This window comes from Grampus griseus (genome assembly GCF_964374135.1).
Source record: "Grampus griseus genome assembly, chromosome: 20".
Classification (NCBI taxonomy): Eukaryota; Metazoa; Chordata; class Mammalia; order Artiodactyla; family Delphinidae; genus Grampus; species Grampus griseus.
This window is the reverse complement of record NC_139014.1, coordinates 2024989-2052927: the sequence shown is the minus strand read 5'-3', so window position 1 is coordinate 2052927 and position 27939 is coordinate 2024989. Positions and strand designations below refer to the sequence as shown.

Genomic DNA, 27939 nt, shown 5'->3' with positions numbered 1-27939 from the left:
ATGTGGAATCTTAAAAAAACACAACAAACTAGCGAATAGAGCATAAAAGAAGCAGACTTACAGATACAAACTAGTGGACACCAGTGAGGGGGACAATATGGTTGGGGGGGGAGTGGGAGATACAAACTGTCGGGCGTAAGACAGGCTCAAGGATGTATGCACAACACAGGAAGTACAGCCAGTATTTTGTAATAACTGTAAATGGAAAGTAACTTTTAAAAATTGTATAGAATTAAAAATAAGTAAATAAATAAATCAGAAAAAAACCCAGCAAGGTCTGAGCAAAACGGGCAAGTCTAACCATTTTGATAAGACCAAGAGAAAAAAAAAAAAAACAAGATCACATTTTGGGTCATGGGGACCGAGATTCCTCACTTTATCTCGGATTTCTGTGTGAGTCCAGCAAGTCCCTTTGTGCCTATATCCCCAACTCCACTTAGTAACGTCTTCCACAGTAGCCAGCCCCCAGGTGAGTGGAAGTTGTCTCCAGCAACGCTCCCCCGCTGGATGGAGCTCTGGTGGCATCACGTGCCTATGGGTCCCTCTCCCTGGGGACGAGCTGGGAGGTCAGAGGGAGCCTGCGCTCGGCGCCAGGAGGAGGGCGGAGGGCGGGGCGGAGGCCCCAGTGTGGAAGGCACGTCAAGTGGGAACGCAGAACCTGACCTCAGAAGCCAACTGGCCAGGTTCACACCTGTGTCTGCTCTGGGGTGGCATTCTCCGGCCAGATGACCTTGAGCTAGCTCACCCGTGCCGGCCTCCTTGTCTGTGAGATGAGGCCGACGGTGCCCCTGCCCCCTCTGGAGGGGGAGGAGGGTCCTGAGGGGTGGGCACGGAGCCCCGTCGGTGTTGGCGTGATGACTCCACGTGAGAGCAGAGCTGGGGACAGCCATGAGGAGTGGGCCAGCCATTGCCATGGCTCTCGTGTTCTCCTGGGAGCTTGTTTCCCTGGCCAGCCAGGTCCATTTAAAGGGCCCAGTGGGCAGCCACGTTGCAGAACTCGGGATGGGATGGAGAAGCAGTAGCCTCTCTCCAACCCATTAGCATCCACTGCCCCCCACCCAGTGACAGCTCCTGGGCACGGGGGCGTCAGTTCCACTGAACCAGCTCCTTATTCACAGGAGAAATAGGACAAGACGAAGGAAGACTTTTCCAAACTCGTCACCACCCAAATGAAGCAACTCTGGGAAAATGTTCTTTCTAAGACCAATGTCAAGGCTAAGAATATTGAAACAGACCCGTGGATCAAACAGATGCACAGATTGAGGTCGAAAGCCGAGTCCCTTAGAGGTTCACTGGAATGCTTTTATAATTTTCATCATGGCAGAGTGCTTTTGGAAATTCATAAGATGAGTAAGATAATAAATAAGTAACCTTATGAGTTCCCTTCTAACAGAGATAGAGTTCTAGTGCAATGCCTGTGTTCAAGAGATTCTTGGCCCCCCCGCCCCAAGTTTTGATACTAGTATTTTGGAGTCTGATGGAGTTTTTGCAGCAGGAAAATTGTTCAGGCATCTAAGAATCAGTTATTTATAGAACATTTCCTGTGCGCAGAGCATTTTGTCAAATGCTAAGGAGGATGTAAAAATCTTAGGCAGGCTCCTGCCCTCGAGAAACGTAGAGCTTTGTTGGGAAGAAAACCCACATGGCTCTGAAATCTTTCGCTGTCGCCCCATCTCCTGCCCAATGCTCCAGCACAACGACCACTCAACTGAGTTTCCAAAAGAGGAAATTTTGCCTGAGTGCCTGACAACCCCGCCTCCCTCCGGCTGCTCAGGCTGCTGGGAGCAGACGGTCTGGGCTCTGTGAACCTCCCCAGATGATCCGTCCTAAGCCAGATGATGGGGTTCGGGGAGCCCCATCATACTTCTCCACCAGGCGCGGCATCTCCCAGCCATGCTGGGAATGAACGGCTCTAAAAAACAAGCAGGGGGTCAATCAATTAGAAAATAATTAATGGATTTTCACCAGATTCCTCCCCAGGGGACCTCAGTGTGAGCCCTTAAAGCAGAGAGTATGTCATCTCTCATCACAGCTTCATAACGAGAGAATGTAGCAAAATATAGATTCTCAGGCATGCAGCTGAAATGGCTCTCTGCCTGCCAGGGCCTGGCCTCGTTGCTTTTGGCAGGGAACGTGTGTCCAAATGCCAAAGAGAGACTGGTTATTTCAGCTGGAAAGGACAGAAATTAATTCCCAGGATCAGTTCAGTCTGTCCTGACTCAGGAGAACCAGGAAATTTACGAGAGGCTACGGTTAGAAAGAAGGAAGGACGGCAGGCAGGAGTTCTGGAAACTTCAGCGTTAGAGCAAACATACGCTATCCAGAAAGCACGCACGTCAGCTGCCCTTGAGGACGCCTGTGATTCCCATTAATTGTCTTTCCAGAAGAATACAGAGGGTAGTTCTTACAGCGCTGTGCACCCACTGTGGGTGAGGTACGGAGCACGTTCGTTGGTTCCCCAGACTTTATTGAGCACCTGTTGCATACAGCAAGAACAGCAGAAGAGATGGGAGGTGCATACGGATTCGCAGGGGCGAGAGAGAAAGCTCACATCCACGTGCAGAACGGGAAAAGCTTCAGAGAGGACGTTCCTTGAGAGTTTGACCCTGGAATCTGGAGATGAAAATGTGGCAGTAGGCATTCCCATGGGAGAAACAGCACGAGGTGGGGAGGAAGGTCTGGGAGCACTAAACATAGTGCTTAGGTAGGAAGGGAATGGGGGCGGGGGGAGCCTAGAAGGGGTCAGAGGGGCTCCTGGGGGATACCAGAATCAGGGCTGGCAGCGAGGACATGGCAAAGAATTGTGCAGGAGGGAGACGCGTGCTTGGAGCTCTGATTTCCAGATAATTTGGCTGAGATCGGAGCCTGGAGAGACGAGGGAGAAGACTTGAGTCCTGAACATCAGTTAAGAAGCCACTGCAGGCTCCAGGCGAGGTGTGAGGGCTGAGGTGGCAGGGCAACAGGAGGAAGGGCAACATTGTAGAGGTTGCAGAGGTGAAACTGCAGCTTTGAGGAATGATTTGGAGGGGACGGGAGTCAGATTTCTGCGCTTCGCGGCCAGGTCGCCTGAGCAGTGACTAGCTTGTTCCTAGAACTGATGGGACCTCGACTGCCTGTCCTGGTCCAGCCCTAGCCTCTCCGCTTTATGGACCATCAGACAGTATTCTTGCGTATTTCTTTGCACGATCTGGTGCCAGAATTATCCCCAAAGAGCCTGACCCCGCCCCATGAGGAACCTAAATACAGTGGAGGCATCTACACCTTGAAACCAAGTGCAGGGAGGGGGTCTATCCTACCCCTCGTCTTTCCTCCGGACCGGAAATCGAAGAACCGAGGAAGTTTTTCAGGCCTGAAGCCGTGCGCTCAGCGACTGGGAGCATGGTGTGGGGGAGGGCGGCGCCCAAGCCTCTGAGAACCTTCCAGGTCCTTCCGGAACCCTCTGAGTCACAGCTGTCTCCCCTCCTTGCCAGATGTGTTCACAGCACCTGGCCCCCAAATACCACACCCCAGGGGCTCTGCCCTGAGAATCCCAGGAGGGACCAGAGCCAGGAATGGCATCCTCCACACACTCTTAGCTCCCCACATCCCAGGAAGAGTTCCCAGGCCCTCACTTAGCTGGGCGGCAGCAGCTGAAGTGCCCGGCTCCAGGCTTCCCACCCAGCCCCAGGCCAGACCTGCCTGAACAGTCAAAGGACGGAGAAAGCATTTTTCTCTAATGCCCCGAAGATAACTTGGCTACTGCTTCCTTAGCACACCTAGAGACCGCAGACAAGCCACAGTGGGATTCCCGGGTCCCTGGGATGATCCGTGACCTTGCAGACATGCCAGGGCAGGCGAAGGGCAGTATGTAGCGCAGCAGTAAGACAGAGGTCCTTCCCTTCTTGCTTACAGGATGTGTGTAGCGCAGAGGTCCTTCCCTTCTTGCTTACAGGCTGTTCCGGGGATTTTGCTGTGGCTTGTGAAGCCGGTGGTTTCTGTGACCCACTGCAAATGTGATGATCTACCTGCTCTCTGGACTTTATAAGCAGTAATAATAGTTAAAACTGGCAGCCGTCCTTGGGCACCTGCTGAGTCAAAGGGTAAACTCATTATAAATTTGGAAATGGAAAGTTGCCCTCTGAAAAGATGTACCAAAGTATTTTCATCAATAATGCAAGAAAGCATTATACTCGATGCTACTCAGTAAGCCTGTTTAAACCCTTTTAAGGTTTCCACTTTAAAAGCATCTTATAATTGTAAAATTCATGTAGGTAACTACACAAGTTGGTCCACATAGGAAAACTCTTAAAAAGAGCAATACAGGGGGACTAGCCTTACCAGCTATTAAAGTGTTTTATGAAGTTTTTTTAAAAGTTCAGACTATCCTACCGGAGCATGGCTAGACAGAACATGAAACAGAACGGAGAACCCAGAAATAGACCCCAAAATATAAATGGAAATGTATCGTGTGAAAAAAGATGATGTTTTTAATCAGTGAGATTTTTTTAAATGGACTGTTTAATCAATGACTTTTAGAGAACCGGCTAGCTATCTAGCGGGGAAAAAGGTGCATGCCATACTAAATATTTTCTACATACCTTTTACTAAATATTTAAATGGAAAAAATGAAACCAGAAAATACTAGGAGGAACCATGATTTGCTTTGATTTCGTTTTGTATTCCCGTCACTTCAAAGGGAGACTGGCTTTTCTAAGTATAACGTAGAAGTCAGCGCCTGAATAAAAGGAGTGGTCATTTCAGCCTTTATAAAAATCAACATTTTTGCATGAAAAAGATCACCCCAAATAAAGTCCAAAAATTGGGGTGGGGGAAATATTTGCAAATCCTAGTAGGGAGAAAGAGCTGATTTTCTACGTGTGCGCAATCAGGAAGAAAAAGATGAACAGCCCAGCACAAATGGGCAGAGGAAATGGAAATGACTCCTGAACACATGAAAAGATGCTCAGCTGAGTGATCAGCTCAGCTTCACTCCTCGCGAGATAGAGACGTGCATTTAAAATACACGGAGATACCATTTTTCCCCTATTAGGTTGATCAAAAAGTAACACTGGGCTTCCCTGGTGGCGCAGTGGTTGAGAGTCCGCCTGCCGATGCAGGGGACACGGGTTCGTGCCCCGGTCTGGGAGGATCCCACGTGCCGCGGACTGGCTGGGCCCGTGAGCCATGGCCGCTGAGCCTGCACGTCCGGAGCCTGTGCTCTGCACCGGGAGAGGCCACAAGAGTGAGAGGCCCATGTACCGCAAAAAAAAAACAAAAAAAAACAAAAAAAAAAAAAAAAAAAAAAGTAACACTGTTGGCAAAGCTGCGTGAAAATAGTCTCAGACAGCGCTCACCCTTGGAGGAGGGCAGCTTGGTAATTTCTGTAACAATGACAAATGTATTCATATCTACCTTTGACCCATCAATTCCGCTTCTAGAATTTCACTGTACAGACATCCTCCCGCACAAGGGAAACGTCACAGGTACAGGTTAGACTTCACAGCATCGCTTGTGGTAACAAAAGAATTCAAACAACCTAGATTTTTACCAATAAGGAATAAGGTGAATTCTGTGATTCCCAAACACTGGAATACTGTGCAGCCTTACAAAGGAATAAGGAGCGTTCTGGGTGCTGCATTGGAACAGTTGCCAAAACCTAGTGACGAGAGCAAAGCAGGTTTCAGGACAGTGGATTTTATGCTACAAAACCTATAAGGGTAAAAGGGGAGAGAAACAAGGGGAAAAACTGGCCACATCAGTTACCTCTGGAGACGGAAGTCGGTGAACGGGCAGACGGGGATGGAAGGGAGATGTTTGAAATTTAAAATTTTGAACCGTGTAAATATTTCCTATTCAGAACAATTTTTGTGGAAAACTCCAGTACTTCCGAGGGTAAGGAGCAGAGTGGAGTTTACCCCTCACCTCAAGGCCATGGGACTTGTAACCGAGGATTTTTATGAATGAAAGCAACATCCCATCAATACTTTGTGCTTTATTGTTTGGTACCGACTTTATTTCTTCCTTTAAAAGTAAGGCTAGTTTAAAGACCAGGATTATCTTGGCTGATACTCTACATAACAATCCCTCGCCCCATGTATATAATATTTTTTTAATATATAATATTTTTTTATATTTACTTTTGCCACATTGAGCTGCGTTTTTAGAAATCTACTTTCTTTTTTTCCTTGGGTATAACAAACAGGTAAAAAAAAGCAGGTAATTTCTGTGTTGGCCATATTTTTTTAATTTTTATTTTATATTGGGGTATAGCCGATTAACAATGTTGTGTTAGTTTCAGGTGTACAGCGAAGTGATTCAGTTATACAGGTACATATAACCATGCTTTGTCAAATTCTTTTCCCATTTAGATTCTTATTACAGAATATTGAGCAGAGTTCCCTGTGCTGTACAGTAGGTCCTTGCTGGTTATCTCTTTTACCATTTTTATGTTTGCATGCACACAACCATAATCAGAGCACAGGCCAGTGGGAACGGGCTCTCCTCTAGGGGCCAAAAAGCCCCGACCTGTCACATTTGCCAGTTTCCATGGTGTAAATTCTCCCACAACGGCAGATGTCAAGCTACCTGTCCAAGCCAGCTCCAGCACACCACTGCTGGTTGTCCCCAAGGAACAAAGGGCACACAGACAATGTTTCTGATAAAAAAAAAAAAAGAAGAAAGAAAAAAAAATAGACAACTCTCAGCAGCTCTACCTTAACCATTAAAAAAAAAAAACCCAAACCGGGGGCTTCGCTGGTGGCCCAGTGGTTGGGAGTCCGCCTGCCGATGCAGGGGACGCGGGTTCGTGCCCCTGTCCAGGAGGATCCCACATGCCGCGGAGCGGCTGGGCCCGTGAGCCATGGCCGCTGAGCCTGCGCGTCGGGAGCCTGTGCTCCGCAACGGGAGAGGCCACGACAATGAGTAGGTCCGCGTACCGCAAAAAAACAGACAAACAAAAAACCCAAAGCAAACAAAAAAACCCAGTGTGAAGGATCCCGTAATGCCCTTTCTTTGTGCTCCCCCCCACCGCCCCCGCCCAGGCTGTGACACTGGCCCCGGGAAGGGCAGAATCGCTAACCAGAGAGCTATGCATCCCCACCCAACAGTAAATATGAACGTTTTAAAGAGCGATTTGTCCTCCTGAGGAAGTTACACTCAATTTGCCGCATTTGTTTTTCTATTTGGAGGCTGGAGCCCCGGCTGTTGGACTGTTGTTGTAGCTGGAACCCATCAGCTTGCAGCTCCGCTTAAGAAAACCCCACCTCTTCCCCAGCCCTGCTCCAAATCCCAGAATCATTGTTTCTCTTTCTGCTGCTCTAGCTCGGGGTGACTAACTCCGCTCAGGACTTTGCAGTCTTTCCACCAGACTCCCAAGAGAGTCGAGCAGTCCCAGAGTTTAAGCCTCAAAGTAGCCTTGGGAACTAGAGCCTGGCCCGGCTCTCTTTTAAAATAAAAATAAATGTGCATAAAGTAAGGAAAAGCTGGCCGGTGGCCTGCAGACCTAGTAAACTGCTAGGACTGAAGCAGTTTAACAGGAGACACTTCGGATAATTACACCAATGGTTCAAGCCCCCCCTCCACCCACAGCTGGAAGGCTGCCTGCCCAGAGCTTGCTGTCTTGGGGGGACGTCCCAGCCATCTTTGCTCCCCTCCTTTTGGAGAACAAAGATCTCCTACGCTTCTAGTAAATTTTAAGCATACAGTACAGTGTGATTAACTAGAGTCGCCAGGCTGTATATTAGGTCCCCAGGGGTTATTCATCCCGCACAGCTGAAACTTTGCACCCTTTGACCACTCTCCCCCCACTTCCCCCTCCCTCCAGCCCCTGGAAACCACTGTTCTCTCTGCTGCTATTAAATTTGACTTTTTCAGAGTCCACATAGAAGTGAGATCACTCAGTGTCTGTCTTGCTGTGTCTGGCTTATTTCACTAAGCTTAATGTCCTCCAGGTGCACTGATATTGTTGCAAAAGGCAGGATTTCCTTCTTTTGTAAAGCTGAGTGATCTTCCGTTGTGTGTATATACCACATTTTCTTTATCCATTCATCCCTCGACAGACATTTCGGTTCCTTCTGCTACCAGCCAGAGAAAACGCTCTGCTTTCAAGAGTCATGTAACTACATTAGGCCCTGCTGGTTCATCTCCTCACCCCCGGTCAACTGTGCCACAACATAGAATAATCCTGGGAGTGACAGGTCATCATGTTCACAGGTTCTAGCGATGAGGGCGTGGAACCTTGAAGGCCAGTTCTAGAATTCTGCCAACCACAACATCTCTATTTTCTCAGAGACGTGTGATGTGGTTTCTCCACATTTATTTATTAGTTGACTACCTGAATAGGAAGAAAACATCTTGAATGGGGGTGGTAATTATCCTCTTCTGCTCTGCACTGGACAATCCATGTTGGGCTCTTGCATTTCATTCTGGGTGTCAGAAATAAGAGGGAAGTGGGACTTCCCTGGTGGTCCAGGGGTTAAGAATCTGCCTTCCAGTAGAGGGGACGCAGGTTCGATCCCTGGTCGGGGAACTAAGATCCCACATGCCGCGGGGCAACTAAGCCCACACGCTGCAACTGCTGAGCCCGTGTGCTCCAGAGCCCACGTGTCACAACTAGAGAGAAGCCCGTGTGCCGCAACGAAAGATCCCGAGTGCCATAAGGAAGACCCGATGCAGCCAAATAAATAAATATTTTTAAAAAGAACAAAAAGAAAGAAAGAAGAGGGAAGCAGACCCACATAACCAGAATCACAAATGGATCACACCGTGGCCTGGGAAGGTGGTGAAGGGAATGCAGAAACTCAACCTGAAGATGGGAACTGAGGTCACGTGACATCCATCTTCAAATACTTACAAGGCTACAATGTAAGGAAGGGATTTGTTCTGCATAAATCCAGGGGATAGAGCCAGGACTCCTTGATGGAAGCTCTAGAAAGACTTTGGCCCGGAATTGGAAAATGCTTCCTAAGAGAGCTGGGCTGATGGACTGGGCTACTCTGGATGTAGAGTAGATACATCTGCTTCACTGGAGCTGATCCAGTACAAAATAGGCAACTCCTGGATAGGAATGTGGTAAATGGAGTAACACGTTGGGTTCAAGGGTCTTTCGGATCCCTTCCAAGCCCGAGCTCATTATCCGACAGCCTTGGCTTCTTTGGTCCAAGCCTTCCTTTTGAGTCTCTGCCTGGCTTGCGCGTCCTTGTCCTCAACCGTAATGTTGTGTCACAGTCTGGAACTCACCTGCACCAGATCTTTCTTTCCGGTTGGCTATTTTCAGAATTATGGCTTGAATGATAGAAAATATGAAGCGACAGATTGGAAGAGAGGAAGAAAGGGTCGTCCCAGGAGGGCTCATCTGCTCGAGCCAGTGGAGCTGTTCCTCTAGGAAGGATGGTGGCAGTAAGAGTCTGGAAGAAAGAGCAACAGGGTGGGGCCCTAATCCAATAGGACCCATGTCCTTATAAGAAAAGGAGGAGACACCGGAGATGTGTCCTCAAGAGAGGAGACCGTGGCAGGAGACAACAAGAAAGAAGGTGGCCGTCTGCAAGCTGAGGAGAGAGGCTGCAGGAAAAACCAAACCTGGCGACACCTTGATCTTGACTTGAGCCTCCAGACCTGTGAGAGAATAAATTCCTGTTGTTTGAACCACCAGCCTGTGGAATTTTGTTTGTGCAGCCTGAGCTGACAGAGACAGTAGGTCAGGGATCTTCATCCATTTACAATGTGGACACGGTGCCTGAGACATACAAAAGCTTTGACGATGCTCTGAGGCCTGAACAAAGAAAATGGATTGGCTCAGAAATGGAAAAACAAAAAAACTCCAAAACAAAATGAATTAATATATAATTAAATGTCCACAGAACAACGAGCCAGTGTTGACTTGGTTATACTACTAGGTAATATATTCTTTGTTCTTGTTTATTTTGATACTTTATTCTTAACAGATTCAGAATGATAAAAGAAAATTTTCAAAAGGGATAGCAACAAATATTGAAGGAGGGGTGGATTTTAATATGTGTGACATGATAAAAGGCGAAGGTCTCCAAAAGTAGGGGCACCCAGAGGCCACCAGGACCCTGGAGCAGGTACCAAGAAGGCTAGGACCTAGAGCTGCCAGACAGCCATCCTTCCACAGCAGGTTATAAACCTGAGCCTCTTCCGCAAGACAAATGACTCTCACCCAGGACAGCGTTATTATCTGACTGTATTCACACAGGGCGAGGTGAGTGCAGAACAAAAAACACAAAACAAAACTCCATTCCCTCCTGAGGGTCCGGACTCTTGGAGGTAAAGTCTGAGGTGACCAAGTGAAATTTTCTTGGAAATTTACTGTTTTTTATTAAAACTGATTGTTTCATTTCCCTCCCCATAACGTGTCCATATTTATTTTAATATAAAAGTAATTTTTAAAACTATTTACCCGTGAGAACATTTGACACGCCAAGAATATCGGCCGTGTTTGTTTTGTTATGTACCCCATCACAGACCTCAGAGGTAAGGTATCACGGTTTGATAAATACGGATGTATAGGGACTTGCAAACCCTGCCCCATAATCCCACTTAGCCCGTCCCGGTCAGCTTCACCTCGTCAGATGACATGTGCCGACTTGCCTTGCTTTCCAGTCAGACGACCTCCATCTTTTCACTCAGCCATCTATTTCATCCATCCTTCCTCTCTAATCCTCAGCTATACCTGTCCCTCGCCTGCCTCTCGTCATGTCCACGTTGTCCCCAATCCAGGAGCACACCCCACATCTCCCCTTCAATCCAAACACCACCCTTGTGGATCCAGCTGAAGCCCACTTTCTCCCATCGGAGTCTTCCTCTGACTACTTCACCATATAATCGTCTTTCCCTTCCCCAAAATGTTAAGGCATTTTTGTCTGAACACATGTCCAGCCGTTGATTACAACTGCCTTATATTCTGCTCTGATGATTTCATGGACGTACCGCTTGTCTCCCAGACTGGGCTCTGAGCCTCTGCGTGGCAGTGGCGTTGTTGTTCAGCTTTTTCTTTTTATCCTGGCAGGAAAGTTTCCTAAGCAGGACCAACAGTACATGGCTAATTAATTCTTCTTTTCTCATAGGACGTATTGATTCATCTCCTTAACAGTCCTGACCCTCATTCTTTTCATTCTCATCAATTACCTTCTCTCTCCTACCTCCTGACTCCTAAGATCAGGAAATATTGGGAAGTATAAAATACAGACTTTTTCAGGGGAAAGTGCCGGAAGCGGCCCAGGATCACGCCCTGAGGTCCCAGATTACACAAGGCCCCTAATTTGACTCTTAACCTTCTGCGCTTTTCCTTCACAGTATTCGTCATGGTCTGTGGTTAGGTATTTGTGGATGTGTGTGTGGCCCTGTGTAACTGTTTGCCTGTTTCGCTCCCTGGATTGTAAACCCTCTGAGGGCAGGAAGCCCTGTGGCTGCTTTGTCCCCCGTGCGACCCTAAGCACAGCCTCAAGCCTTATACATACCAGGTGCTAAATGAATGAAGGAACGGAGAGTCCAGACAAGGCGCTTCGGCAGGTCTTTGCTCTCTTGTTCCCGCAGCTGAAGAAAAACTCTTCCGGCTCTTTCAGGCGACACAGGATATACAGAGAGCAGCTGAATCTCACTTCCCTGGATCCCCCACTGCAGCTCCACCTGGAGACCAGCTGGATCCAGTTCCACCTGGGGATCAGCCGCCACGGCCTGTACTCCCGGTCCAGTCCCGTCGTCAGCAAACTTCTCCACGACATGAGGCACCTTCCCACCATCAGCGCTGGTGAGGGTCACAGGACCAGGCGGGATGGACTGACTCTCTCTCCCAGAGAGGCTGGGTAACCCAGCCAGGCCAGGCTCCAGGGTGAAGTAGTAAAGGGTTGGTTCTGACACCCAAGAGAGAAAGAAGCAGAAAAACACAGACAGTGACCTTTTTCCCTTTGGAAGAGATCTTACAACCGTGATCTCATCACAACCCCATACGGGACGCACAGGAGGTGTCCGTAGCTTACAGAAAGGTGATGGCCACTACTGGGCCACTGCTCCTTTTGAATCTGGCGACTCTCTCTTATACAGTGAGCTCATGATGTAGACATTACCACTGCTGCTTTACAGATGGGAAAACTGAGGCTCGGAGAGTTTAAAAGTGACCTGGCCGAGGACCCAGTGGCGGCCTGCTGCCTGAGGCCTCGAGCACTACGCCAGCCTAAGGGACACACTGAGGGATTTGCAGACACCAGCCAGCACCCGTTTCCCCACCAGCTGTTGCTGGAGCGTCCACGGAAGGGCTAGAGAGCATGGGGCCTGGATGGAGCAGGCTGGGAGGCTGCGGCCCCAAACGGGGCTCGGGGAGGTCCCTTACTGAATGCGCAAGGGCCCCAGGCTGCCTTCCAGGCTCTCCCTCTGGTGTCTGAACCAGAGTCGAGGGTTCTCAGCGCCCTGCCCCTCCTTCGCAGACTACAGTCAGGACGAGAAAGCCTTGCTTGGAGCCTGCGACTGCACCCAGAGTAAGTGGCCCGGCCCCGCCCCCGGCCCGCCGCGCCCCATCCCCGGCCCCGCCCCGGGCCCCGGCCCCGCCCCGCCCCAACCCGGCCACGCCCCCGGGCCCTGGCCGCGCCTCATCCCCAGCCCCGCCCCACCCCCGGACCCTGGCCCCGGCCACGCCACGCCCATGCCCTGGCCCCGCCCCCGCCGTGGCCCCGCCCTGCCCCCCTCCATCCCCCTCCATCCCCTCACTGCCCTGTGGAGCCCAGTACCTGGCAGCAACGTGAAGGTCCCGCTGCCCACTCCGTGGGGCTCCGTCAGCAGCTGAGGAGCATGGGTCCCTCTGCCTCATCTCTGAGAACCTACATTTCTCCCCACCTTCCCGCACAAAAGAAAAGGCATTTGAGAGGAGCTCTTGGGTAGGACCCTGCTGGGCGGCAGGTGGTCCTTGGCCCAGCATCTTTCGCACCATTCAGGAGCTTGCCAGAAACGCAGAATCTCAGTCCCCGCCCTGATTTTCTGAGTCAGAATCTGGATTTTCACAAAATCCTCAGGGGACTAGAGTACATTTTCAGATGTAAGAAGCAATGGTGCAGGACGGTGATTCTCAACCCGGCGGCAGAGTAGTCACCCAGGGAGCTTTAAAAATTGCTGCGTCTTGGTCCCCACCCCAGAGGTTTTGATTCGATTGCCAGGGGGAAGCCCAGGCACCAGCATTTATATAAAAACACTCCAGGTGATCCTCATGCAGCCAAGGTTGAGATGCCCTGGGGTAAATGACGAGTAGAATCAAAAAGATAGGCGTGAGATACAGCACTGTCCCTGCCAGGGCGCTGTGACTTGGGTACAGGTGTGCCTGGACATGAGATCCCACCAGTCACTGCCGGCCACGAGGAGCCCCCTCCAGTGACCTCGATGAACTGAGCACACGTCAGAAATTTCCGTGGGTCACGACTTGTTAAAGACGCAAGTTTGTAGGGCCTGGGGCTTCCGTTTTCTTTAGGTTCGCCCCTGCCATTTGCCATTTTTTAGAAGGCAAAGGTGAGGGAGGCATTATCCCGCCCCTCGCGGGGCTGACGGCAGGGCAGGGGCAGGGCCAGGCGAGTGAGGTGCCCAGGACACACATCAGGAGGCGGTACCCACTGGCAGGACCATGCACGTGCACCTCAGGTGTCACCAAGCCCCATCACAGCCCAGGTGTCCAGTCTTACGTAGGAAGAGATATCAATAACCAAGTCTAATGCCATGTAACAGGTGGCATAGTCAGAGTCTCTAAGGCACAGCTGAAGCGAAGAGGAAGGGGTCAGCTCTTCTTAGGAAAACATCCTTTGGGGTTTTCAGCGAGTGTCCCTCTGGGGAAACCTGCACTGTTTTGCCCTTTCCCTGTAACAGCAGAGAAAGTTTTATCTTGAGTCGCTGGACACACTCTCCATGGCCTGACCCGCTGGACTGTACCCTGCAGGCTCTTGTGAGCAAAACCCACTCTTTAGGGTCTCAAGTAAGAAGGGCGAAGAGAAGAAATGGGCTGGGTTTATTGAATGAGGAAATGATCACAGCCCGGACCTTGGGCCCAGAAGCATCGTTAACTCCCCCTTCTCCCCAAACAGTCGTGAAACCCAGTGGGGTCCACCTCAAACTGGTTCTGAGGTTCTCGGACTTCGGGAAGGCCATGTTCAAACCTATGAGGTAAGTGACTGCTCTCCTCACCTCCATATGCATAGCTGCGGCAGCCCTGGGGGAGTTCTGACCAAAAATGAACAAAAGTGGTCTAAAATCTTTGAGCCAAGCATTTATAGACTCTCTTTGGGGCCATCTGCACAAGCAGACGACTGTTTTGGTGATAATGATTCAAAATAGTAAGAGCTGGGTCTTTGCTGGTATTTCTGCGACACACTTGACATGCATCGTGCCTTTGGACCATCCACCATCTTATTAGTCGGGGACTGTTACAGTGTCCACTTTATGGATGAAAACACTGAGGCCGGGAGAGGCCAGCTCGCCCCAACCTCCCAGCTGCAAGCAGTGGAAGCAGGATTCAAACCAGGCAGCTGGACTGCCAAATTCACACTCTACCTCCAGAAATGAGCCTCGCTTTTTTTCCAGGACTAGGACCCTCAAAAAAGTTAGAGATATCTACATAACAATACTTGTTTTGATTGAAAAACTAGACCATGAAGAAAGGCTACCCTGAAGCCAATCACACTTTTTTAAAAATTTTATGTATTTATTTTTTATACAGCAGGTTCTTATTAGTTATCTATTTTATACATATTAGTGTATACATGTCAATCCCAATCTCCCAGTTCATCCCACCACCATCACTCCCCTCCCCGCTTTCCCCCCTTGGTGTCCATACGTTTGTTCTCTACAGCCAATCACACTTTTAAATTAATTTCTATTTTATTTGTAACAACAGCAAATACATGCCTTTAAAATTTTGTAGTGTGTCTCTGTGGGCGAAATAATAGGTATTCAGTCTACGGACAGAGCTTGGTGTGCGTACGGGCTCCTGGCCCCCAAAGGGTCTGCAGCAGAGGTTTGAGATTCCTGAATCAGGAATGGTCCCCTGGACACGACACGCCCAAGAGAAAATGGCCCAGGAGGGGTCTCATTACCCAAGTCATGCTTTCTGCCAGAAGGCGCGGTCTTCCGGTGGAATCCCATTCGGCTGACTTAGATTCCAAAACTTCCGTCAACGGAGAGCCATACTGAAGGCCCTGTAGGTGGGTCTGATGGTCGAATGAGCACTAAATAAAAAGCCTTAGCTCTGATCCCTGCACTGCCCTAGCAAAAGCCCTTATAACGCACTAAGCACTTACATACGTAGGCATATAAAGTACTAAGGAGAGCTTTATAATACATCAGCTGCGCGCTGAATCACCTGGGAAGCCTTGAAAAACCCTGATGCCTGCATCCCACCCTCAGGGGGTCCAATAGGATCGGTCTGGGGGCCCCCTCTAATCCCAAGGCAAGGACAGCCTTGAAAACCACTGCCACACAAGGAGACCCTCCATTTTTCCATGTGAAAATCCAAAAATCTAGTTGTTTGGTCAATTTAAATAAATAACGATGTATTGGGAGATTGGGATTGACATATATACACTGATATGTATAACATAGATAACTAATAAGAACCTGCTGCATTAAAAAGAAATAAAATTAAAAAAAGAAAAGAAACAGGGCTTCCCTGGTGGCGCAGGGGTTGGGAGTCCGCCTGCCGATGCAGGGGACGCGGGTTCGTGCCCCGGTCCGGGAAGATCCCACATGCCGCGGAGCGGCTGGGCCCGTGAGCCATGGCCGCTGAGCCTGCGCGTCCGGAGCCTGTGCTCCGCAACGGGAAAGGCCACAACAGTGAGAGGCCCGCGTACAGCAAAAAAAAAAAAAAAAAAAAAAAAGGAAAAGAAAAGAAACAGATGGAGTACTACAAAATAAATAAATAAATATATAACGATGTACATGAAACGAGGGAATGTCTGCCTGTATTTAATTTACCGATGAAAAAAAATCTCATCATATAAAACAATACAGAGATTTGGAAATATTGCTTCCCCCCCACCCAGTCTCACATGTCACTTGTCCAAAATTTTTGACATTGGTCCTCAGCATCGCTGGAGTCGAGTTTGGGGTCAATGTTAAATCCATGTTACATTCTGCCCCTGTCACCACGAGCAGCCTGTTTTAACCAGTTCAGTCAGGTAATAAAAGCAGCATCTCAGCTGAATGAATCTGTCCCAAACAAAATAAAGAAATTGAGAGGGAGCCCTTGAACACGTTAAGACTCCCTTTTCTGAGGGACAGTTTGGGGAGGGGGGTCTCATCTTATATTCAAGCCTATAAAGTACTCAAAAGAACTGTGTTCCTTTTAAAAGAGAGCGACAGCTTTGCGCACACAGGGCCATCAGCCCAGGTCCAGAAGCAGGCACAAGACTCCTGGGTGCCACTCAGCTGGACACAGAGCCACCCACGTGTTTGGGCCATTGGACAGTTTTAAATGATCGTTACGGTTAGTCGTGCATGTTTAATGTATAGTCCTAACTGAGCATCAGTTAGAGAGGAAGCAGAAGGAACACTGATGTAGAAACACGAGATGTTCAAGAGAAGCGTCAAAATAATGATAAATCTGCAAATTCACCATTTATTGCCAGATCCACGAATTGCATTCTCTGAGCAAAATTCATAGGTGGCACATGAAGATGTCTGTAATTTTAAAAACTGGAAGCTAATAGAGAGTGGATGAGCTCTATTTGGGGGAGAAAAAACTACTCACACTTGTAGTGTTTTATTTGCAAGAAAGCCCATGAAATAACAGCCTGAAATCTCTTCTCTGCCTTGTCAATTACGAACGAAACGCAAAAAGTGCTCAACTGAACCAGCTGTTTCCCTGAGTATAATGCAAAAGCTTCCAACATTAGGTCACAAAAGCCATTTGATCTACGCTCACGCCATAACACAAACTTTAATCTGCATTTTCTAAAATTTAGTCCCAAGCCAAAGTATCATTTTAAAATGTATTTCTTGAAAAAGCATGCATTTTTTTCCTACAAGTAATGTAAAGTAAACAGCATTTGTCCCTTTTTAAAAAAGGAAAGTAGAAATTTATCTTTGGGTAACACAAATTCTGACCACAAAGCTTATATTTTTAATGTGATATAATTCAATAGATGCAATGAGAAATACATCTGTGCGTCTCAAGCTTTGGGAAGTACCGACGTAAAGGAGAAATGATTTTCAAATTTAAAATCATGCCTAAACATGCCATACAAAAATGAAGAAAGGATGGTTTAGAAAATTCTAAAGGGCATCCCAGAGATTGTATATTCTCTCTTTTTTTTAATTTTTATTTTTTCTTTACCTTTTTTTTTTTTTCCTGGCCAGGGGTTAAACCCGTGGGTCGTAGCAGTGAAAGTGCCGGGTCCTAAACCCTGGACCGCCAGGGAATTCCCAGACTGTGTATTCTTACATACAGAATTCAGGAACGAAAACGAGCTGAGGACACATGGACAGTCCTTGCTGACCTGGACATTCGGCGATGCTGTAAGCAGCCCTGGGTCAGGCCTGGGCCGTACTCTAAGTGCGGCTGCACCTTCTAAAGGAGAGTGCCCACTCTGGGCAGCCCCTTGCCGTGGCTTCCAGGACTGGCTGGTGTTTGGGACGAAGCGCCCATCCCTGTTTCCATTGCGGGCGCCGCGTACTTACGGCTCGTTACACAACATTGCGCTGATTTACATTTGCATTGCTTTCACAGCCCTCGTGCAGCCCCGCACGGTGGATTATAAAATTACTTGAAGATCATCCTTCTTCCAAGGATTATCATCAGCACTGGGGCCAGTCAACCTGGGGCAGCAGCCGGGATGCCCTTCATATTACTGGGAGGCACCTAAACATACCTACCCAGCCGGCCCTTCATGACCAGGCAGGATGGTGCTTTTCAGGAATCTAGTAGGGATTCTTTAATGTACATACGTACATATCCTCTGCATTAGCCTCCCTTCAATCTCTGGCAGGACCCGCTCTCACGACCCAGGTGAGATGCCTCCGAGTAGACGGTCGATTCACAGACCCGGAACTTTTCGCTCTTCCGGGTCAGTCATGCTAAATCGCACCTGTAGGGCACTTTTCCTTTTATAAAGTTCTGTCTCGTACCCCACCTCTCTTAGTCCTTGGCCCCCGGGTGTACACAACCTCTGGTGTGTTAGCCAGTGCCCTGTCTTCTGTGTATCTGCGGAAGAATGGATTTCTTCCCTCCAACCACTGGGCTTTTCAGAGAATCAGCGGCCGTCACCAGAGCTGCTCGAGAAGGAGGCTTGGCGCCCGGGGGCCTCCAGGACGGTCCGCATCTTGCAAGAAGCTTCGCTCCTCCCGCCTGCCGGTCTCTCCAGCCGAGGGAGCCACGGGCTGTTCCTGATGTGCTGTCCCATCATCTGTGCCTCCCTGAAAAGCATAAAAGCGTGTCTTCCTTTCCATCTGGTCACGTGTACCAGCTCTTTTCTCAGGCTCCCAGCTGAGGTCTGAGTCCAGGGCGTGATTCCTTCCTTCCAGACAGCTGCGAGATGAAGAGACGCCCGAGGACTTCTTCTACTTCATTGATTTTCAGAGACACAACGCTGAGATTGCGGCTTTCCATCTGGACAGGTAGAGTCTGGCCCCAGGGAGGCGGTGCTGACTGCGGAGGCCAATCCCCAGAGGGCGCCCCAGGGAGACCCGGCCCGCCCCCACTTCTTCCTGGTACTTCATCTTCTTCGTGGGTCCCAACACCTTCAAACCCAACATGACCCATCCAACCCCATGGATCGAAAATCACAAGGCCTTTTTGTTACTTATTTATTTTATTTTTGGCTGTGTTGGGTCTTTGTTGCTGTGCACGGGCTTTCTCTAGTTGCAGCGAGCGGGGGGCCTCTCAATGTGGTGGCTTCTCTTGTTGCGGAGCACGGGCTCTAGGCGCGCGGGCTTCAGTAGTTGTGGCTCATGCGCTCTGGAGCGCAGGCTCAGTAGTTGTGGCACACGGGCTCAGTAGTCGCGGCTCACAGGCTCAGCAGTTGCAGCTCACGGGCTCTAAGGCATGCAGGCTCAGAAGTTGTGCACGGGCTTAGTTCCTCCGCAGCATGTGGGACCTTCCCAGAGCAGGGTTCGAACCCGTGTCCCCTGCATTGGCAGGCGGATTCTTCACCACTGCACCACCAGGGAAGCCCCACAAGGCCTTTTAATGTAATGAAAAGAGTCACTTAGTAAGAAAACTAACCCTGCCAGACTGCCCAAGCTACACCTGAACCTGACATTGTGATCTGGCTCTAGTTTCCTGCCCTGAAAGTGGCGAGAATGTGCCCACGGCCATTTCCCCAAAGGGTCTCAAGGTTACGATATTAAAAGGTGAGAGCACTTTCCTCAGTTTCCTAGCTCCCTCTGTTTGCCTGTCGTTGCTCCTCGAGGTGTGGTCTGGGGACCAGCAGCCTGGCCACCCCCTGGGAGCTCTTCAGAAATGCAGACTCTCAGCCTCATCCTGGACCCACTGACTCAGAGCCGCATCTGAACAAGATCGCGGGTGACTCATGTGCACACTGGAGCGTGAGAAGCACTGAGCTAGGACACAGCTTGGAGGGTGGAAGCTTTGCCCGGGAGGCCTCCTGGGTTAAGGATTCCTTTCCCACCCGTTCTCCCAGCCCCTTAGATGCAGGCTAGCCTCGGCACGGTCGGCTCTGCACTGCGGAGAGCCCCGCCCTCGGCTGGGTGTGGTCAGAAGGCCGGTCCGTTTCTTTTTTTTTCTTTTCTTTTTTGGATCCTGCCGCGTGGCTTGCAGGCAGGATCTTAGTTCCCTGACCAGGGATAGAACCTGTGCCCTCTGCGGTGGAAGCGCGGAGTCCTAACCACTGGACCGCCCGGGAATTCGCAGCAGGTCCGTTTCTAATGGGCGATCATCCCCCAGATGTGAACTGGGCTCCCCCTCTTTCAGGATTCTGGACTTCCGACGGGTACCACCGACCGTAGGGAGGCTAGTCAATGTCACCAAGGAAATCCTGGAGGTCACCAAGAATGAGATCCTGCAGAGTGTTTTCTTTATCTCTCCAGGTAGGCTTCTGGCCAAAGCAACACTCTGGGTCTAAGAATGTGGTTGGCCAGTGTGGTCTGACCTCCTGCTGGTGGCCCCATCCCCTATCAGGTGGCTACATGCTGCCATCAGACACTCGCACCCCGGGCCACCTGGGCGTCACACAAGGTGACCTGGGGATGGGAGACGGCTGGACGTGAGATGCTCACCAGCCTGGGCCCTGAACTCTGATGCCGGCCGCCCCCGAATCCGATGCCACCCATCTGAACAAAGGCCGGGTTGGTCGCGTGGGTGCGATGCAGCAAGGCTGGTCCCACACCGTCTCTACTCGGACGTTTGAGAGCTGGTCCCCAGGATGCTCGGTTTAAGAGCATCCACAAGCCCCTGCATCGGGAAAAGGCGCTGTTTTCTTCTTCCCCGGCCTTCTCCCCCCCGAGCCGCGGGTTCAGGGTTTCCCTTCCCTCCTCATGGATTTCGTGGGGCAGGAGGACGGCGTGCGTCCTCCGCTTACCGCTCTCCTTCTCCGCCTCTAGCCAGCAACGTGTGTTTCTTCGCCAAGTGCCCGTACCTGTGCAAGACGGAGTATGCCGTATGCGGCAACCCGCACCTGCTGGAGGGCTCCCTGTCCGCATTCCTGCCGTCCCTCAACTTGGCCCCCCGGCTGTCCGTCCCCAGCCCCTGGATCCGCTCCTACTCGCTGGCGGGCAAAGAGGAGTGAGTGGCCCCTGGACCAAGGACTCGCTCGCCAGGACTGGGGAGCCCTGACGCTGCCTCAGTCCTCCTCTGCCTCGTCTCACGTGGATCCTGGTGTCCGTTCTGTCCCTTTCGTTCATGCGTTTGGTTATAAAGAGCCCACTGCGTACCCAGCACTGGATGCTGGGGGAGACAGGACAGACCTGGGCTGTCCCTTCAAGAAGCTCTGCGGTCCAGCGGGGCGGCAGACGGTAGCCAGGCTGTGAGAACGCAGTGCCCACCTGCTGTCCCGCAGAGATGCCCACGGGGAGGCCGCGGGAGGGGCCGGGTTTGCTGAGTCCACGCCGTGAAGCCGGGACCTCACGGTTGTTCCCCAGGGCGTGGCACACTCCCGGGCACAGGGCAGGTCCTCAGTTAATACGAGGTGACTGAATGAATGGGCTCGTCGATCCAGCCACCCCAACCGTGGTGGGAAGAGGAGTAACCGGGCCAGAATTTCTGGGGGACGTGACAGATCCTTAGGGACTCGTGAAGGCTGAGGAAGACCCCCCCCCTCAGACGAAAAGGGACCTGGGGGCGTTCTAGGCGGAGGAGCCCATGTGGCAGAGAAATGGCAGAGGATGGCTGGCAGGGGGGCTGCGAGCGGCTCGGGAGACCGGAGGGCAAGCGCCCGAGAGGCTGGGCGAGGGGCCGCAGAGGGAGCGGGTGCCCTCGCGGCACACGGGCAGTACGGCGCCCAGCCAGGCGATGCTCGGAAACGCGCGGAGAAAGGGCCCCACCCCTTCTCACCCAGGGCGTCTGCCGGTCCCGCGGGTCCTTGCCCAGGTCCTGGTGGGGGCGCCTGCTGCCGGCGGCCCGGGCAGGACCGGGGGACATGGATGCGGGTCGGACACCTTGCCGTCCGGGCTTCTGCAGCCCAGGCCCTGTTCTCCCCTCAGGTGGGAAGTCAACCCTCTTTACTGCGACACGGTGAAGCAGGTCTACCCGCACAGCAGCAGCGGCCGCCTCCTCAACATCATCGACATGGCCATCTTCGACTTCCTGACGGGTGGGTGCTGCCCGCGGGGCCCGGCCGGGCGGGGACCCTGCGGCCTGGGCCACCCGGCCTCCATAACCTCGCGCCATCCAGGGGCTCCAAGTGGTAGAGGCCCCGGGGACAGGAGTGAGCGGGCTGCCCTCCTGCGAGGGGGCTGCGGGGAGGCGCACAGCGGGCGCAGCGGCGCGGCCCAGGGAACGGAAGGCTCGGCAGCAAGGCCGCTGTGCGCCCTGGGAGGCGGCCCGGAGCCGCGCCTGCGCAGCGAAGGGGCGCCGGCGCGGGTGGGAAAAGCCCCCGACGGGACAGCAGCTCGCACCGGCTCTGCCCGCCCGCCTGGCTCCCTCCTGCCCCCTCCGCGATTCCACCGGCCACCTGGGGGCGCAACAGCTGGAGGCCCGGGTTCCGACTCTGGCCTCTGAGCAGCCCGCAGGCCTCCGAGCCGCCCGGGGTCTCACAGGGCGGGAGCCCGCGCCCACGCCTCCCCTCCTCCACAGGAAACATGGACCGGCACCACTACGAGACGTTCACCAAATTTGGGGACGACGGGTTCCTGATTCACCTCGACAACGCCAGGGGGTGAGCGTCCCCACGGCCCTTCTCCGGCGGCGGCACCGCTGTGCAGCGGCCCGGGGGCAGCAGGGCCCGAGCCAGGGCCTCCACGGTCGCGTCCCGCCCCCTCCGGGCCCTCCTGGCCCCGTTTCCTCTGCTCTTGATCTTTGCTGAGTACCGCCTGACTCTCCTCCAGCCTAAGAGCGCTAGGAAGCAGATCCACGTTTTCTGTAACTCGCCCCACGGTCCCCTCCCGGAGACCCAGCGCATCATCCTCGTGCTTGGCCTTGGCCCTGTGCGGCCGGTGCATAAATGAACGAACGGATGCTTGCTTTTGCCAGCTGTGGACAGAGGCTCTTGTGACCTGACGGAGAAGGGCTGGAGAGGCAGTGGCCGTGATCCCCGGCATTTTACCCCAAGCTGGGATTCAAAAACGGCTGAGGGGGAGGCAGGAGGAAGCACTGAGGCGGGGGGTGGTGCCTTTCCCCCCACACGCCCGTGCTCCCGTGAAAGCCTGTCTCTCCTCCCTGCAGGTTTGGACGGCACTCCCACGACGAAGTCTCCATCCTCTCGCCACTCTCCCAGTGCTGCCGGTGAGCTTTCCGTTCAGGGACGGGTCACAACTGTGACACTTCGTCCTGCTTGCCACCAAGCTGTGCAGGTCATCAGTTTTCACTGGCCGAGGATGTGGGTGGGTAGAATGACAGGAACAACCTCATTCCTTGTGCTACAACCACAGAACTGTCCCACTTCTCACACCTTCATCTCTCAGCAGATGACTTAGGATCTAATCTTTTAAAACCTCTCGGTCGCCCGCTTTAATAACACACTCAGATCATCACTCACTTTTCGAAGAGCCCGGCGGCCTCTGACAGGACTAACCAGACCTCTGCTGCGCCCCGCACTCACGTAAGCTCATAGGTATTACTGCCTGATCACCAGCTAAGCAAAATCCTGACTGAAGTCCCATAAACTCATGTCAGATTAAAGGAAGTCCTCAGGCCTCTGCCTGGCCAGCATTTCTCCAGAGAATCTCTGCCCTGCCTCTACACCTCTCTGGTGTTTCAGCCGAGCTGGTCAAGATCGTCCACCTGCTCAGCTGCAGTGTCCGGAGCTAATTAGAAATACGTGGCCCACGCATAGCAAAACGGTGTCTATTTCCAGCTGGAAAACTCAGAGCAGAGCCTGAACTTTCTTTCTCCACTTCTTGGGGTAGCTTACGTGTGCCTCCCTCCCACCCCACTTCCTCTCCTCCTGAGTAGGAAAGGCAGGAGTTGTGTATGACAATGCGTGGACACCTAAGCTGCTTACACATCTGAGTCCAGGTCACGTTCCCACATAAAAAGAAATCAAAATACTAAAGGCAAGGTTGGCCCTACCCCGTTTCCATCCCTGATTTTAGAATCTGACACAGAGAAATCAGAATTACAAAGTCGAGCAGAAACAACTTGGAGCCCGGCGGTACCCGCAGCCTCTGAGACGGCAAACATCTCCATCATTTCACCTGCTGGAAACTTCTCTCGTTAGCTTTCAATTTCCTTGAGAAGTCGTTATTACACAGCACTTCTGTTCGGACTCCCCGAGGAGCAGCAGATGCTTGGCGGGACGACTGGGCCAAGGACCGCCAAGTCCTATAGCTGTCACCCTTCGTCCATTCCCTTCTTACGGGGTTTGCATTAAGCGTGCCTGAGAAGACACTGGGGGCGAAGGCTCTCCAGACGTCAGCCCCCACCACTGTCGGCGGGAAAGGAAGTAAGTTCGAGAAGTTTCTTTCTTTACGTTTACTTACTTGGTCCCCTGACTTTGTCCTTCCAGAATAAAAAGGAAAACACTCTCGCACCTGCAGCTGCTGGCCCAAGCCGACTACAGACTCAGCGACGTAATGAGGGAGTCGCTGCTGGAAGACCAGCTCACGCCTGTGCTCACAGAGCCGCACCTCCTCGCCCTCGATCGCAGGCTCCAGACTGTCCTGAGGACCGTGCGGGGCTGCATTGAGGCCCACGGAGAGCACAGCGTCGTGGCCAACGGCCCCACGGGACAGTCGGCCCCAGACTCCGGCCCCAGCTAGGGGCTGGACGAGTCCGACCTCGGGAACTACGCCTGGAGCCCGCGGTGGACTCTGGAGTGTGGACCACAGTGTCCTCGCGGGCCCCAGGCCAGGCTGGGGCCTGGGTCAGGAGCTCACGAAGCAGGCAGGGCACTGGGATGATTCCAAAAGAGCAGAAGAAGTGGGACCCACTGCACTTTCCTCCTTGGAGCACTGCCCTGGCTCCCTAGCTCCCCAGAAGCTCTGCTTCAAGGCCACAGACCACCTGCTGAGCCCACTGGGAAATCTGGACACGGGACCAGCCTGGAAGCCTGGCTCCCAGGAGAGAGCATTAACTGTAACAAATAAAATTACGGGACGTCAGATGGACACCCCCAGATCTTTATTACATCTACAAGGATAATTCCCGATCCAGATTAATAAACATCTGGCATCTCACAAGCAGACCCCCCCAAAAAAACCTAAATATGGTAACTCCAACTGGTTCCAAGTAGTCTGCACGCTTTCTGTTCATATTCTAAACACTGCGGCCCAGTCTGAACACAGTAATCCCTACTGACTGGTCCTAAAGTAATTTCTCAGAAGTGTTATTACAAGAGGTGAAAGTAACATAGGGATTTGCTCAGAGTATCAGCAAAGGGATATTTCAATCCGAAGAGTAAATGTCAATTGAAATAACATCAAGGCTGTCAAAGCTGGCATCCAGCAACAATAGAAGGCAAAGCGAGGGTGGCCCTGAGGGGGGACAGCGGAAGAACGGGTCCGGCAGGTCCATGAGCCTGGACTAAGCAGCACAGCCAGGACCGACCCGAGCCCACCGGTGAGTCCTCCTCCCCTAAGATTCAGGCATTGTCCCCACCGCCCCGTCCCCAAGCGCAGCGGGCTGTCTGGAGAAGCCTGGCACTCTGGATGCCACTCCCCTCTGCTCACTCAGAAAGCACTAAGTCAAATTTACTTTCAAAGCCTCCCTCAAAAGTGGGCATCTCAGGGGTTTCCTGTCTCTTCAGCCTCCTCCCAGCTGACCTGCTGGTGTCTGAAGAGGAGGCTGTTTCTTATTCAACAATCCATGAAAACACACAGGATAGGCGTGTATTCACATTAATCACTCAGCAAGTAAAAACGGCTGATTTCATCAGCCCAGCTTTTCTGGTACAGGCCAGAGGCGCAAATACCAGTACGAGTAGGGTGAGAAGAAGCTGTCGCTAAAGCGGGTATGAGGTCAAGACGCCTCTAGACGTCATCCAAGACGTCTGCCGTGTGCCCAGAGACAGGGGCGCTTCCGGCCCAGCCCGGCTGCCCCCATCACTGGTACGCTGCCCCGAACCTACGTCCCCGTGATAGTGATACCACTTCCATTCACGGAGCTCGTTCTCCACGTGCCAAAGTCAAACGCAGGCTTCCAATCCTCCCCGACAGACAGGATCCCTGACCCCCAGGGTACCTCCAAGAAAACTAAGGCTCAGGAAGGTTAGCTAAAATCATGCAACTTAATGATTCAAAACTATCCCAAAGCGTTCTTTCCACTGTAATGCAAAACTCAACAGCATCTCACCCAATTCATGCAGTTGTATTTGTTGGCTTTAAAACAAAAACCAGTCTTCAGCAGAGGAACCTCAATCCCAGAGCCTCGTGTTACTGAGGCGTCTCTACTGCTGCTCAAGGCCTCCCACTTCACAGATGGTTTCTTCTACTTCAAGCCTACGTTTCCTCTTGGAGGGGGAGCCAGGTAATCACACGCAGCGGAGCGAGAGGAGAATATTCAGGCGAAGGTGTTCAGAGACTATAGCACAAAATGGTCTGAACTCGCAAACTGCAGAGGCTCAGGAAGGCAGGCCAGCTGCACCTCGACCCGGCCTCTTCCGTGACAACGGACTAGTTTTCAGATGGCCTATAATAAAAATGCTGGCGTACTTTACAGACTGAGAGTAAGAGAACTGAGTTTGACCACAGTATGTCGCGTACCTAGATGTTTTATTATTCACCCATCCATTATTTTTTCACTAATACCAAAATTAAGCCACTACCATTTGTCAAAAATACCAGAAAACAAAAGACCCCAGTCTTAGATCTATCAAGTTCTTCCAACACGCTCACTTTGGACCACTGTTCAATTTTGCATGACATAAAAACTCTCCTGTCTCTATGTTAAGAACTTTTCATGTTTTCCTGTCAGTACTACTAACAGCAAACTAAAAAATGAAAGGGAACCGACAGCCCACGAGCTGGTGGAGAAAGGGGTCTGGAGGAACTCACTTAGCCTCCCCCAAAGTCAGGAGGACAATCTGAGTCTGAAGACGGTAAAAAGGGTAGTTGATTCTCTTATCTGTGGTAGTTTTATGGTTGATGAATCACCAAGGACACGGAATCAGCGGAGACAGCCGCCTTCCCCTAGAAGCGATACGGGGCTGTAGGTTCCTGTGCCGCCTTCCCCTAGAAGCGATACAGGGCTGTAGGTTCCTGTGCCGCCTTCCCCTAGAAGCGATGCAGGGCTGTAGGTTCCTGTGCCGCCTTCCCCTAGGAGCGATACGGGGCTGTAGGTTCCTGTGCCGCCTTCTCCTAGGAGCGATACGGGGCTGTAGGTTCCTGTGCCGCCTTCCCCTAGAAGCGATACGGGGCTGTAGGTTCCTGTGCCGCCTTCTCCTAGGAGCGATACGGGGCTGTAGGTTCCTGTGCCGCCTTCCCCTAGAAGCGATACGGGGCTGTAGGTTCCTGTGCCGCCTTCTCCTAGGAGCGATACGGGGCTGTAGGTTCCTGTGCCGCCTTCCCCTAGGAGCGATACGGGGCTGTAGGTTCCTGTGCCGCCTTCTCCTAGGAGCGATACGGGGCTGTAGGTTCCTGTGCCGCCTTCCCCTAGAAGCGATACGGGGCTGTAGGTTCCTGTGCCGCCTTCTCCTAGGAGCGATACGGGGCTGTAGGTTCCTGTGCCGCCTTCCCCTAGGAGCGATACGGGGCTGTAGGTTCCTGTGCCGCCTTCTCCTAGGAGCGATACGGGGCTGTAGGTTCCTGTGCCGCCTTCCCCTAGGAGCGATACGGGGCTGTAGGTTCCTGTGCCGCCTTCCCCTAGGAGCGATACGGGGCTGTAGGTTCCTGTGCCGCCTTCCCCTAGAAGCGATACAGGGCTGTAGGTTCCTGTGCCGCCTTCCCCTAGAAGCGATGCAGGGCTGTAGGTTCCTGTGCCGCCTTCCCCTAGGAGCGATACGGGGCTGTAGGTTCCTGTGCCGCCTTCTCCTAGGAGCGATACGGGGCTGTAGGTTCCTGTGCCGCCTTCCCCTAGAAGCGATACGGGGCTGTAGGTTCCTGTGCCGCCTTCTCCTAGGAGCGATACGGGGCTGTAGGTTCCTGTGCCGCCTTCCCCTAGAAGCGATACGGGGCTGTAGGTTCCTGTGCCGCCTTCTCCTAGGAGCGATACGGGGCTGTAGGTTCCTGTGCCGCCTTCCCCTAGGAGCGATACGGGGCTGTAGGTTCCTGTGCCGCCTTCTCCTAGGAGCGATACGGGGCTGTAGGTTCCTGTGCCGCCTTCCCCTAGAAGCGATACGGGGCTGTAGGTTCCTGTGCCGCCTTCTCCTAGGAGCGATACGGGGCTGTAGGTTCCTGTGCCGCCTTCCCCTAGGAGCGATACGGGGC

General features: G+C 52.2%; 1 protein-coding gene across 5 annotated transcripts in view; it reads left to right on the top strand.

Moving 5' to 3' along the window:
- The window catches only part of FAM20A (FAM20A golgi associated secretory pathway pseudokinase), a gene marked incomplete at its 5' end in the record, with an annotated part of 51890 nt that overhangs the window by 18713 nt on the left and 5238 nt on the right, over window positions 1–27939 (top strand). For 2 of the 5 annotated variants that reach the window (XM_082678382.1, XM_082678383.1), the window contains 9 exons: window positions 11562–11746; window positions 12420–12470; window positions 14055–14133; window positions 18487–18579; window positions 19895–20010; window positions 20524–20704; window positions 21622–21731; window positions 22214–22295; window positions 22802–22861. In XM_082678382.1, coding sequence (XP_082534508.1) covers window positions 11562–11746; window positions 12420–12470; window positions 14055–14133; window positions 18487–18579; window positions 19895–20010; window positions 20524–20704; window positions 21622–21731; window positions 22214–22295; window positions 22802–22861 — 957 coding nt within the window. Of the gene's footprint in view, window positions 1–11561; window positions 11747–12419; window positions 12471–14054; window positions 14134–18486; window positions 18580–19894; window positions 20011–20523; window positions 20705–21621; window positions 21732–22213; window positions 22296–22801; window positions 22862–23043; window positions 23178–23670; window positions 24021–24083; window positions 26483–27939 lie in introns of those variants that run through there. The other 3 variants (XR_014298283.1, XM_082678381.1, XM_082678384.1) reach the window with 3 other exon arrangements.